This window comes from Arachis hypogaea, chromosome 2, assembly GCF_003086295.3.
Source record: "Arachis hypogaea cultivar Tifrunner chromosome 2, arahy.Tifrunner.gnm2.J5K5, whole genome shotgun sequence".
NCBI lineage: Eukaryota > Viridiplantae > Streptophyta > Magnoliopsida > Fabales > Fabaceae > Arachis > Arachis hypogaea.
The window spans coordinates 92,654,871-92,669,738 of record NC_092037.1 but is presented as its reverse complement, the minus strand read 5'-3'; the positions used below and the strand labels follow the sequence as shown (position 1 = coordinate 92,669,738).

Below are 14,868 nucleotides of genomic sequence, written 5' to 3'. Positions count from 1 at the left end.
GCTATGAATCATGTGTGATGTGAGACCAATTCTAATTCCTAAAAAGTGTTTATGTGTATATATTCGGGGCGGGTACACTCTAAACCCGTCCATACACTGTCTTGAGCAAAATCTGTCCCGACTCGGGTCAAGTTATTACCCTTTTCATCCGGGTATTGACGGGTCGGGTACTTGCGTATTCGAAAACTCCTGCCAAGTCTAACCACGTATTGATACTCTATTTATTAAGGGTTTATCACTAGCCAATGGATTGCTATATACACAAAGCGAGATTCTAATTCCTAATAGTTGTTTAAGCGGACGAGTAAGATGATCACTTAACAAACTCAAATTGATTAAGACAAATACTAATTATTTTTAATATTTTAATATTAAAAATTTTGAGAATTTGATTTTAATTATAACTTTATAAAATATTTATAATAATAATTATTATATATATATATATTATTTAATTTTTTAATAAAAATTTTAATATAATTTTATGTATTATCGGTACAAGATACGGGACATACTCTAGTGTTATCAATATTCAATGGCCCTTTGTGAACCCTAAACTTAGTAAACTCGGTGAACTCAACTACACTACGTACGCTCTCCTTCAGTCAGTCTCGCTCGCTTCGCCGCACTCTCGCCGGACGGAGCAGTCGAGTACCCCCTCGCCGGAAAGTTCCAAACCTTTTGAGTTCAATGCGGCACCAAACTTACTTCTTCGTTTATTATTCTCCCGTTTAACCGTTTTTCGCATGTATATCAATTAAGAACACTAAAACCCTAAGCTCATTCTATCTTTCATTGCAAACTCTAATTATCCAAGTCCAATAGAATAAGAAGCGATGTCTACGCTAGAAATTGAAGCTCGAGAGTAAGTTCCCTTATTTCTCGTTTATTCCTTAAATTAAAAAAAATATTTTAAAGTTTAAATTTTTTAATCTGTACATATGTACTGTCTAGTTGTAACATACTTTATCCTTTGATGATTGATTTTTGTTGTCATTTTCAGTGTCATCAAAATTGTGCTTCAGTTTTGCAAAGAAAATTCCTTGCATCAGACATTTCAGACACTTCAGAACGAGTGCCAGGTTTCGTTGAACACTGTGGATAGCATTGAAACCTTCGTTGCTGATATTAATAGTGGAAGATGGGATGCAATATTGCCTCAAGTTTCTCAATTGAAGCTTCCAAGGAATAAATTGGAGGATTTGTATGAGCAGGTATTTCTCTTTAATCACTTCCATTCATGGTATGCATTCTGTTTCCCTTCTTGATTTATCATAAACTCTCTGTAATTTATATGAAAAGATGATGATAAGTTTCTCACTCTCTCTTTTTGTGTGTGTGTGTTTTTTTTGTTTGGGGGGAAGGGGGGGGGGGGGAGAGGATAAAAGAAGAATTTCACTATAGTGAAGGTGGGGGTTTTGATATTTTGGAATTTCATAAAATTTTGCCTTCTACTCTACATTTTTGTGATGCTCAAAGCATCAACACTCTAAAAATGTTATTTATGTTAGTCATGTTACTAGTATTTTGAATTCATTCGAAGCTTCATTCAAATGGTTACAGATTGTATTAGAAATGATTGAACTTCGAGAATTGGATACTGCACGTGCAATTTTAAGGCAAACACAGGTGATGGGTGTCATGAAACAGGAGCAACCTGAAAGATATTTGCGTCTTGAACATCTCTTGGTCAGAACTTATTTTGACCCGAATGAGGTACTGATCACTATTTACATTTTTGCAATTGCCGGTTCTCCAAATCAATCAATGTTTCGCTAATTTCTTTTTCTACTTTTTTTAATTTTCTGCTTAGACTATGTCATGGTCAATTGTCAGTTTGTGACTTTTTATGCATGATAAGTTCCTAGATTTTTTGTTTGTTTTAGGTTGGTAGTATATAGTGTTCCTATGTTGGGGAAAGTGGATTGCTCTTAAATGAGGTATGTGTGCTTTTGAAGTTTGGATAGACAAACCTGAAAAATAATTGACACTTAGTGATGTTTGATGATGTTAAGGTATAGAACTATTCACATGTTTCTACGCAACTCTAGCATTTGGAGGTACTAGTTACTATGATCAAGATTGGATCCCTATTTGACCCCATTCGTGTAACTAGAAGCTAAAATTTAGCCCAACGTAGGGTGATCTTTTGTAGTCTAACCGTCAAATCTATAGAGACTCTTATGTGTGGGGGAGTGTATTCAATGTCATTGGGATTTGGCAAACATTTATGTTGGTTATTGTGGGCCTAACATAAACCACTTCTTTTGTCTACACTTGAGATTGGCTATGTAAAAAGTTTTCAACAAGCTTGACATAATTAAGCTATAGTTAAGCTTATTTATGACTATTAGATTATGTAGAGATAAGAGAGGAAGAGGTTTTGAATATTTTGATAATAATTTGCTAGAGGAGTGCAGCTTTTTTTATTTTTTATTTTTTAAGAAAAAAATATAATATATTTCTCATTGACATTATTATGTCTTCTTTATTGTAATTACTATGTAAATAAAAAGTTATTAAAAAATATTATTAAAATTATAATAAATATATTGTTCGATTCAATATATTATAAATTCTATGAAAAATATTAATAATTAAAAAAACGAGGCTCAGTAGTGCCTATTAAGCAACTAGTGAAGTGCTACTATGGCTAGCATACTAAATACAACGATTTGATTTCTTTCTCATGTTTTATTGAAAAATAAATACCATAATCTTCATGTATTATTGTCATGTTTTCTTGAAAAATGAATAGGTCTGAATTGTGATCTATCTGACAGGCTTATCAAGACTCAACAAAAGAGAAGCGGCGTGCGCTAATTGCCCAAGGTTTTTGTCTTCTACTTTACTGGTAGTTGCTATATCTGATTGTAATGAATATTTCTATCTTGGTTGGAATTTTAAAATGAACCCTCCTCTGATTGATAGAGAACCAGTTTGTTGCTAGAGTTCTGTTTTCTGTTTTCATTTTGTTTTGTTAAAAGTGATGATGTGAAAAATTTGTGGTCTGTTAGGTTTGAGGAAACCAATTCCGTTTTTATACCCTGTTATCAATTTTGTTTAGTTGGACTTCTTTCATTTGCAAGATCCTTTATAGGATAATTCTAGGATTGTTTCTTTAAGGATGTAATGGTTTGGAGAATTCCTTATCATTTGAACTGGTGGACTGCTTTCCTTTTTCTCTTTTGGTGATGGGCTGTCCAGCTTCCCTTTTCATTTTTTCTTGTTGAATGAATTGTGTTTTTTCTAGCATTTTGATAGGGGTTCCTGTGAGGATTGAGAAACTTTGCAAAAGATAATAGAAGAGATAAAATACCGTTTGTTGTATAATATGTTTACACTCAAATATGTGCCCCGGAGATAATTTTCTTATGGTATTGTGTTTACAAACGTTGCTTATACTCCTACCTTTTCCATAGCTATATAATACTGTAGTAGAATACTAGCATTCTAATTATGCTATACACTATAATAATCATTAATTAAATAAAATTCAATTTTCTTGCTATAAGTGTGTTGTAAGATTGTGGGCATGGCAGCATTCAGTGAACGTTCAACTGTTCAAGTTCTTAATTCAAACTCGAGTCTCAAATTTAGTTTACTAATTCTGTAAAAAAATGTAGAAGGTATTGAGATTTTAGTCTAAACATGACTGAAATCAGGATTGTTTTAATTACTCTAATATTAATCTGCCCCAGGTAAATTGTATACAAGCATCGAACCATACACGAAAGAAAATTTCAGTCTAATATAATTCAGTGGCTCAAGTTCATAACCACCAAGGTGGTTCTTAATATTGTGGGTTTATTTTTCTCATTTATGATTGTATAAGTACATTGTGCCATTTTATATTGCTTGAAAACTGGAACCAACTTGCATTTTGAATTTCAGCTCTTGCTGCTGAAGTTACTGTAGTCCCTCCGTCTCGATTAATGGCTCTAATTGGTCAGGCTTTGAAGTGGCAGCAGCATCAAGGTAATCACCCAGTAATATGTTGATGTCACTTTGAAGTGTGCCTTTGTATCCGATTCACTATTTGCAATTTTGTTTTTGTTTCAGTTCAGTGCAGGACATCAACTATTCTACTTTTCTTCAACTCATCGATGCGGTGTTTTCCTTTGGGATCTTTCAGGGTTACTACCTCCTGGAACACAATTTGATTTGTTCCGTGGAACAGCTGCTATGAAACAAGATGTAGATGACATGTACCCGACAAATCTCTCACACACAATAAAGGCATGATTAATATATGTTTTAATCAATTGTTTTAGTTATATTCTTAAATGGATGTGAACATCATTGGAGATATAAAGAAACAAATCTGCAAGGCCACATGATTTCCTGCAAATTTGTGCCAAGGAAGTTTTCATGTAATGCTGCAAAGATAGGACTGATGGCACAAACAAGTGTTATGTTTTTTTTGGGTTTGTTTAAAGTATTATCTATATAACATTTTTTCTTCCTTTTAGTTTCAAGAATGAATATTCTGTTATAAACATGAGTAACACACTAACCTTGTTTGAGGTTAGGTATTTTTATTTATTATACAGGAACTGTAGAAACATACATTAATCTCTATTGAGCTATAGGTTATATGACATTTGGTAGGAGATTAGTTTTAGGAAGGTGAGGTGATGGGGAAGGAGGAGCTGTTTTGTTTTCTGGTGTTCAAGCTTTAACCATCACTTGTTTATGCACCTGTTGCTGTGGTCGCTAAGGGGTATTGTCCAAAGATGTACATGGGTCCAGATAATCTGGCACTGATTATCTAATTTGGCAGGTCTCTAGTAGATGTTGGTTTTGTAGTTATTAGGGTAGTTATGCCATCCTTAAAGCCTTTGAACTACAATCTGTTTTAGTATTGCTAATTGTATACGATGGTCATTCCTACTTCATCATTATTTATCTTTTGAAAAGTCACGGTTGTTTGACCTTGTATGTATGTCGCATTTTAGAGGTTGCCTTATGCTTCTAGTTTGTTTCTCTATTTGTCATCCATACTTCCATAGTAAAAGTTGTTATTCCTTACTAGCTCCTTTTTGTATAATGATGGTGGACGGTGCAGAATCTGACCCTTATCGCTTGTGTTTTTCCTGTATGCTTGTTTAGTTTGGGACAAAAAGTCATGCAGAATGCGCTTGCTTTTCACCAGATGGGCAGTTTCTTGTATCTTGCTCGGTTGATGGGTTTATCGAGGTATGCAAGATTAGAATATTTAATGTTTTTGGGATAGGAAAACTAATATTGAAATATTTTAATTTCTTTAGAATTTTTATGAGCTTCTTTCTTAATTTGTGGACAAATTTCCAGGTCTGGGATTACTTAAGTGGAAAACTAAAGAAAGATCTTCAGTACCAGGCAGATGTAAGTGAGTTTGTATTTGAAATTTTGAGACTAAGTATAATGTATTTTGATGAATTTTGAAATAGCAATTTGGCTAATATGTTTCCTTAGGTTGTGTTTGGATGAAGTATTCTAAAATTTCAGGGAATACATGGAAATTCAAAGGGTTCGATTAAATTCCCTTCAATTGCACAATTTCTTATTTAGATGAAATAAATATATTACTTGCATTTAATATGACTGACTTTCCTCTTTGTTACTTTTTGGTACTTCAATTTCCTTCTTAAAATCCCTTGAAATTTGTATGTCCCTTCATTTATATCTGCAAGTACAATATTTTACCACGAGATTTCAAATTCTCTCTAAAATTAGTTAGCCTTCTTTAATTACTCCATCCAAAAAAAAAAGTGGAATTTTCTGAGCCTCAAATATCTCTCAAACCTTTAGTGTCCCTTGCACCTATGCATTTATTGATTCACTGGAAGCTGTGGAAAAAATAATGCAGTAGTCTTGGTTGCCAATTTGGAACTACTGCCATAAATGCAGAAATGATTTATTTATTTATTTTTTCCATTTCCTTGTAACTTTCAGTATGCATGGGGTTTGTTTTGTGATGTAGTACACGGATTAGACCTTCATCAGAGCTTTCCTGTTGAGTTGTTCTGCATGAAAACATCGTGATTCACGTAGCCGAGTTTTAAAACTATCAATACTAACAAGACATGCTTACCTTCTGGAACAAAGTAGTTGCACATTGAAATAATATGTTTGTGCTTTATGGAAGGGAATTTTGTATAGTATTGTGTACAGTAAGTCTAGTCATTTTTTGCATTGCACCTTGTCTGATTCTATTAACTTACAGGAAGTGTTCATGATGCATGAGGATGCCGTGCTTTGTGTAGACTTTAGCAGAGATTCAGAGATGCTTGCATCTGGATCACAAGATGGAAAGATCAAAGTGAGTGTTAATTGTCTGCCTTTTATGGTTTTGAACTATCCCTTTGATGAAATTCTAAAATGAAAATAAGAGGAATTAAATAGCAACTGATCATAATACTATTGCAAATTTTTACTATCTTTGTCTTTATGCTTTGTTTCTAAATGAAGCTTTATGTTCATTACCATATCTAGTCCTCCTAGTTAATTGTATGCCACTCTATATGGTTTATGGTTATTCCAATATGTTTAATCATCTTTTATCTTTGCCGCAATTGCTGTAAATTCAAAGTGTGTTAACATTGTTCACCTGATCTGTTAATAAGTGGAACTTTAATCTGTATAATTGGTCGTTCATTTCAGGTCTGGCGTATAAGGACTGGTCAATGCTTGCGGCGTCTTGAACGTGCACATTCCCAAGGTGTGACAAGCCTTTCCTTCTCTCGTGATGGAAGCCAATTATTGAGTACATCATTTGACAGCACAGCAAGGTCCATATTTCATTAACCATTTATGAGCCTAGAGCCTTCATGGAATATGTTAGGGACTTGGTAGGGAAGGGAAATGCTTATTAGGGAGTAAGAGCTTTAGATGGTACTATTATTTACACTGCAGGGATTGCTAGTAAAATTTGCTAAATTGTGTGCAACTAATTATATTTTACACAACTTATTATAATCTTTAATAAAATGTTAGTAATTGCTAATGCAATTGTTTCTGGTAATGTAATATAGAATCCATGGTCTCAAATCTGGAAAGATGTTGAAAGAATTCCGTGGGCATACATCTTATGTGAACGATGCAATTTTCACAACTGATGGTAGTCGTATCATTACTGCATCCAGTGATTGTACAGTGAAGGTCAGTTATTCAGCAACATATATGTGTCGCATAATAATTCTTGGATATTCATAATAATTCTTTTCCCTCTACTAATTGTAGGTCTGGGATGTGAAGACAACAGACTGCATACAAACTTTTAAGCCGCCACCTCCTTTAAGAGTGTGTATTTAATAACTTCCCATTATTACTGCATAGAAACTTCAATCTACTATCGCATCTCTCTAAATTTGTTGTTCTGCCTAAGTTTTGGTTCTTTTGAATTTTTAGGGAGGTGATGCTTCTGTCAACTCTGTTCATATTTTCCCCAAGACTACTGACCACATTATGGTTTGTAATAAAACATCATCAATATACATCATGACACTTCAAGGACAGGTAAATATTATATAGTGGATGACTTGTCATTTTTTATACTTGATTTAGGGGGATATTGCTATGAAGATTAATGTGGCTGCAAAAGTATTTTCCTTAATTTTCATGGTTTCTGTTGAAAATATCTATTTCTGCATATACATGGGGTGAAATTGGGGAATTTACTGAGATACACAAATTCTTTAGTCTTGCTGTATTTGTTTCTCTGCCTTTTAATTATTTTGAAATTTTTCATATTTAAGAATTAATAGTCATTACATTACTATATTGGAGTCAGAAGGTACTTGCTTCATATGATGTCTTACCTCTCCACTTTTTATTAGTTCTAATAACAACTAAGCATTGTCATATGGTATGGGGTCATGGATAGTGCTCTATGATATCCATGTTTAAGCTATTAATATTTGACAGTGTACTGAGTGTTCCAAAACATTTCTTGGCAATAACCTAAAATACCATCCTGTCCATGATCCATGTCATAAAGATTTGACAAATTTTTAATCTTAGCTGTTGATGGCCAACCACAATCCTCTTTATCTTGGCTTGGGATTAACCAACCAGCTTTAGTTTAGGATTGGTTCTAAATGTCATAGTATGAAACTCATAGGTTTGGAGTGATGAAGGTTACTTATACTTTCTAGTATAAATATATCAATCTACTACATTTATGTAGTTTTCCTTGCAACAGTTTGATGGTGCAATTGCGCAACCATTTTATTCATCATCTTGTTGATAGATTATCACCATATTTCTTTTCTCCCTCTCCTTTTCTATACAAATGAAATTCAGTTTTCATGTAATTTAAATATAATAATGCTGCAAGTTTTGGAAATTGTAACTTAACTTTTTTAACCAAGGTAATTGAATTTTGAAGCTTTTTGTTTTATTTTCTAAATGATATGTATATTTAAGATTAATTTATTATTGTATGTTGTTGAAGATGACACTATATTACATGTTTACAATATATTTAAAGATTGAGACTAAAATGCATGTAATGGATGTTGCAGGCATTGTGATTGTGGTTTTATTCAATTCTCAATGGGATATAAAAGCATATTGTCATAAATTGTGATGTTGTGATGGGATTAGAAAATGTAACTGTACAATTGAATGGTTGAAGTGGATTTTGATTTTTGTTGAAAATCGACAATAATACATATGTACTTGTACTTGTAGTACGTGCTATTAAGATAAAAAATGAGATTCCCATACTGCATGAGTTATGAAATTGAATCATTATTCTTCAAACTATGATAAGAGAAAGCGTGTTAACTACTGGATTTTAGGCAAGTTGGTGCCTAAGTTTGTTAGAACATTTCTGTGAATGCTATCTGATCTAAGTGGTCCTACTATTCTGTGAACATTTCTGGTCCTATATTCTAAGCGTGTTTTTCTTTGTCAAACGTGTTAGGTTGTTAAGAGCTTCTCATCTGGTAAAAGAGAGGGTGGCGACTTCATTGCTGCTTGTGTTTCACCTAAAGGAGAATGGATTTATTGCATCGGTGAAGACAGGTATATAGATTTATACTTCTTATTTTGTTCTATAATATTGTCTCTTCATGCAAGATGGAAGACAAAGATGTTATACCATGCCTTAGCCTTATTACTCAGACTTTTGTGCTTGCTATATTTTCGGTTTTTGAAAATAAAGAGCTTAGCTTAATCCTTAATAAACTTCAGAAAATGATTTTCACGAGATTTTCCAATTTGTAATTAAATTTTTATTTGAATTAATCCTCCTTAGTTTTACTTCCAAATTGTTATGTTAATTCTTTGGGAGATTTGAAAATTAAATGCAGGAATATGTACTGCTTCAGTCACCAATCTGGCAAATTAGAGCATCTGATGAAGGTATGTTGCTTGAGATAGCCTGACATTAGATTTATAAATTTCTCTTAAATTAATTTTTATTTTCCAGAAACAATATAACATTGTGATATTGTTTATATAAGGTACCATTGTGTTAGTTGATCTATAAGCTAGCATATTTTTTATACTTTTATCTTCCAGCTGTATCTTGGAGTCGAGCCAATCCAAGCACTCAATAAAATAAAAACTTTTTTAAAATTGTATACAAATATCAAATTCTTTAGAATTTTATAGAATACTTTTTTTTAATAATAATATGGTACTTTTTCCATTAAAATAACCAATCCAAATGATATTCAAGGTACTTATTCTATATATTGTGTTTTCTCCACCACCAACACAACTTATGTTTATCTCTTGATACACAACTTTTTCACGGTTAATCATATTCTCTCTGGTTAATGATAGGTCCATGAGAAGGAAGTTATAGGCGTCACCCATCATCCCCATAGGAATCTTGTTGCAACTTATAGTGAAGACTGCACAATGAAGTTATGGAAGCCTTGATCTTCGTCTGCCCTCTATTGTAACCTCCATAAGCACAAATGAAAATCATATGAATACATGTTTCCCGTTTGTAGCTGTACAATGTTTTTTCTTTCTCTTATTTCCATTTTGTAGCTTGTTAATTCTTACGCTGCCATTGGGAATTGTAGGTGAGATTGTACTTTTATTTATGATTTATGGTTTATCGTCTTGTTAAAATTAAAGGAAAAAAAATTGAAATTAAAATCCCTGGAACTTTTTATTTAGAGATTACACATCAAATAAAAAACTCAACTCATTACAAAGATATGTTTCCAATTATTCAAAACATTGGCCATGATAGAGCGGCGAAAAGGACGGGGTAGGAGGTTATTGACAAGGTCCAAGGGAGGTTAGATAGCTGAAAAGGTAGGCTGCTTAAATAAGGCAAGAAGGTTATGTTTGGTTAAGTTGGTGTTGACTGTCATTTCATTGTATAATATGTAAGTAGCCGTCTTCCCCTCTTATGTTTGTGAAAAAATTAATTTGAAAATGTAGTAATTTTTTTGGAAGGGTCAGATTGATGGAAGGGAATTACCCCTTGTGAATTGGACTAAGTTGTGGCCTTGAGAAAACACGGAGGCCTAAGGGTGAGAGATTTTAGGCGTGTCGCTGGTTAGTGGGTGTGTCTACCCAAGATATGGATGCGGAAGTATCTAAGATATGGACACGGAAGCATAAGTTTTTTGTTTGAGGGAGGGGGTAGAACTATAAACTTGAGATTTTTAACTTTTAATTTTCATAATTACCCTTCAAATTCTTCTCTTCTCCTTTTATCCATTTTCCCTTCCACTTCCAAAATATAGAAAGTTTAATCTCTCATCTTCTTTTCTTGTCATTCCGACTACCACCACCTCTCTTCTTGTTGTACCACTAGTCTGTCGCCGCATTTCTTCCTCCTTTCCTTCCATTGCCTCTCTTTCTCTTTTGGCCTCTCCTCCCTTTCTTCCACCCAGACCACCGCTACCACCCCATCCCTTCCTCCTTTTTTTCTTTTCTCACTTTTTTTTGTCTCTTCACAGTTGTCTTTTCTCCGCGGTCACCTTTTGCAGTTGTTGCCTCTGCTTCACTTTTCGTCGACGATCCAGATCTGCGCACCGTTTTCTCGTCTGTCACCATCTTTTCATATCCATTCTCCGTTTTTCTGCGCGCTGTGTTTTTTAGATCCGTACTTTGTGGTTTGATCAATGGTCTCTTTTGGGTAAGTTTGTGGACTTAATTGCTTATGTTCTTATAACTGACTTCCACCTTTATCTTAATGACGTTATTTGCAATGGTCGATGGGATCTTAGTAAGCTTTATTCTCCTCTTCCTCATCATATTCACGTCTCTAATTGAGTTGTCTGTTCCTGGTAACAATCATTATGACCTAGGCTGGGTTTGGGTTGCTGCCTCAACAAAGGAGTATTCTTCTAGAAGTGGATATCTTTAGCTGGCGAAAAGGAAATTCCACTGGAATAAAAGCGAAGATTGGAATTGGTTATGGAAGACTTTCGTCTCGGAGAAGATCAAGTTATTGATCTGGCTTTCTTTTCACAATGTTGTCCCTACTGATGCGTTCCATTTCAAGCGAAAGTTAACATCGAATGATATTTGCAAGAGGTGTGGTGCTCATTCTAAAACAATTTTGCACTATTCTAGAGATTGCGATAGGGCCAAAGTAGTTTGGAATATCTTCGACCCTTTCGTTCATTGAGACTAAAGAATCGTTCGATCTAGTTCCTTGGCTCAAACAGGGCATATCAAGTAAGGACTGCCTCTTCGCATCGGGAATATGGTGGATATGGAGGCATCGATGTCATGAGGTTGCCAACTTGAAAAAAGTTTAGTCCAATAAGAAAGTGGCGATCCTAGCTAGAAATATGAGTTTTGATCTTAGAAACCTTCATTACAACCGGTTTATCTATTTAGACATTGAGAGAAAATTTAAGTGGGAGCCTCCACCCAATGGCACCTTTAAGGCCAACTGCGATGCTAGTGTTCTTTAGAGAGTCCAACGAACTGGTTTTGGTTGTGTTTTGAGGGATGATAGAGGGAGATGGGTGCTGGGCCGTTCAGATACTCTTCCTTTCTAGTCTGTTTGTCGTTGTGAGCTGCTGACTTCTTGGCAAGGGCTAATGTTAGCTTGGAAAATTGGTTGCACGAGTGTTATTTGTGAGACGAATTCGCTTGATGCTTATCTTGTATTGAGTAACATAACCTACCACAAAATACATGGAAAAAGGATATTGTGTTAAAGCTCAAAGATCTTTTGTCCAAAGACTGTGAGACCCATTTCCATCTTATTCGAAGAGAAGCTAACAGTGTCGCTGATTGGTTGACTAAATCTGGAGCAAGTGATTCAGCTTATGTTTTTTGGATCAAGCTTGGTATAGATTTGGAGCAAATCCTGGTACAGAATGCTATCGATTCTAGCTAGTTTAGCTTAGCTTGTGTTTTGTTTCTTTGTCTTTTGATCTTTTTCGTCACAAAAAAAAAGTGGTGAAGCTTATAATGTAAGATCATCTCGAGTGGGGCAATTTATTCGAATTTCTATTTATGATTTATTTGTCATAAAAAATAATTTTACATTAATTTTTTTATTACAAACAGTAAATAAAAATTTAAAGTATTTCACTTTTCTCCATTAGAAGGAATTAAATTTAGTTTTTATTATGGTCTCAATTAAATAAAGTTACTAAAATTAATATAGTTATATTTTTTATAATAATATTATTTAAATTTATAAATTAAAAAATCACTATTATAAAAGATTAATATTTAAAAAATTTAATAATTTCATAAATAATAATAATAATACATAATATATAATTCGAGTTTAAACTAATTTACAACATTATTTAATGAAAAACGGTCTATTGTTAACGACGCATATCGTGAAATTATTATATACAACAACAACAATAACAAAGCCTTGTCCCACTAAGTGGGGTCGGCTACATGAATCAAACGACGCCATTGTGCTCTGTCATGTATCATGTCCACAGAGAAACCGTTTACATGTAGATCTCGTTTGACCACCTCATGGATGGTCTTCTTAGGTCTTCCTCTGCCTTTCGCCCTTTGTCCATCTTCCATCTCATCTACCCTCCTGACTGGATGTTCTATCGGTCTTCTTCTCACATGTCCAAACCACCTGAGACGCGATTCAACCATCTTTTCCACAATGGGTGCTACTCCAACTCTCTCCCTTATATCTTTATTCCTTATTTTATCCAATCGCGTATGACCACTCATCCATCTCAACATCTTCATCTCTGCCACACTCAGCTTATGTTCGTGCTCCCCTTTAGCCTCCCAACACTCCGTACCATACAGCATAGCCGGTCTTATAGCGGTGCGATAGAATTTACCTTTAAGTTTTAAAGGCACTTTTTTGTCGCATATAAAACCAGATGCACTCCGCCATTTTGACCAACTTGCTTGGATCCTATGATTTACATCATGTTCAATCTCTCCATTATCCTGTATGATGCACCCAAGATACTTAAAACTTTTAACTTTTCGTAGGATGTTCTCTCCAATTTTCACCTCTATATTGAAGTTTTCCCTTCTCAGACTGAACTTACATTCCATATATTCCGTCTTGCTACGGCTTATGCGCAGACCATACACTTCTAGAGCTTCTCTCCATAACTCCAACTTCTTATTTAGGTCTTCCCTTGACTCTCCCATAAGGACGATATCATCGGCAAAAAGCATGCACCATGGCACAGGCTCTTGGATGTGCTCTGTGAGTACTTCCAAGACTAATGTGAAAAGGTATGGACTTAAGGATGATCCCTGGTGTAATCCTATACCAATAGGGAATTCCTCTGTCACACCACCTTGAGTCTTCACACTAGTTGTGGCCCCATCATACATGTCTTTAATTGCCCGAATATATGCGATCCTTACTCTCCTCTTTTCTAAAACCTTCCATAAGACCTCCCTTGATACCCTATCATACGCTTTTTCCAAATCAATAAACACCATGTGTAGATCCCTTTTATTACCACGATACCTCTCCATCATCCTTCTTAATAGGTATATCGCTTCAGTGGTAGATCTGCCTGGCATAAATCCAAATTGGTTCTCTGTTACTTGTGTCTCTTTTCTCAACCTCCGTTCTATCACCCTTTCCCATAACTTCATAGTATGACTCATAAGCTTAATCCCTCTATAGTTTCCGCAACTTTGTATATCCCCTTTATTCTTGTAGATAGGTACCAAGGTGCTCTTTCTCCACTCATCAGGCATCTTCTTTGACCTTAAAATCTCATTAAAAAGCTTGGTTAACCAGTTGATGCCTTTTCCTCCAAGACCCTTCCAAACCTCAATCGGGATATTATCAGGTCCTACTGCCCTGCCATTTTTCATCTGCTTTAGAGCCTCTTTTACCTCGAAGTCTCGAATCCTTCGATAGTAGTCAAAGTTTTGATCTTCTTCCCTTGTGCATAATCGACCAAGGCTCGGAAGAGTCTTCTGTCCCTCATTAAATAACTCGTAGAAGTAGCTCTTCCACCTTTCATTAATCTTCTCCTCTTGAGCCAACACCTCTCCATCCTTATCCTTTATGTACTTAACCTGATCCAAATCTCTCGTTCTTCTTTCCCGACTCTTTGCGATTCTATATATACCTTTTTCTCCTTCTTTCGTGCCCAAAGACTGGTAGAGACCCTCATATGCTCTTGTTCTTGCTTCACTTACAGCCACTTTTGTCTCTTTCTTAGCCGCCTTATATTTTTCCCAGTTATCTGCATTGCGGCATAAAGACCACTCTTTAAAGCATTCCCTTTTTATCTTTATCTTTTCTTGTATACTCGCATTCCACCACCAGGACTCCTTGTCTCTTGGTCCTATTCCTTTAGATTCACCAAAACTTTCTTTTGCTGTTCTTCTAATAACTTCTGCCATCTCCCTCCACATCTCTTCCGCGCTTCCATTCCCATCCCACTTTGCCTCTTCTCCTACCCGTCTTAGGAAGCTTCTTTG

The 14,868-nt window shown here is 34.9% G+C and overlaps 1 protein-coding gene across 1 annotated transcript; it reads left to right on the top strand.

The window, feature by feature from the left end:
* The first annotated feature begins 506 nt into the window (after positions 1 to 506).
* Positions 507 to 10,101, top strand: LOC112751298 (suppressor of mec-8 and unc-52 protein homolog 1). Its single transcript, XM_025800389.2, has 16 exons — positions 507 to 865; positions 1,004 to 1,214; positions 1,564 to 1,716; positions 2,784 to 2,832; positions 3,895 to 3,978; positions 4,136 to 4,239; positions 5,113 to 5,199; positions 5,314 to 5,367; positions 6,209 to 6,304; positions 6,646 to 6,773; positions 7,017 to 7,143; positions 7,225 to 7,284; positions 7,393 to 7,500; positions 8,912 to 9,012; positions 9,300 to 9,351; positions 9,778 to 10,101. Exons 1-16 carry the CDS (start codon positions 837 to 839, stop codon positions 9,874 to 9,876), a joined length of 1,542 nt encoding a protein of 513 aa, XP_025656174.1. The 5' UTR covers positions 507 to 836; the 3' UTR covers positions 9,877 to 10,101.
* Positions 10,102 to 14,868: the final 4,767 nt, after the last annotated feature.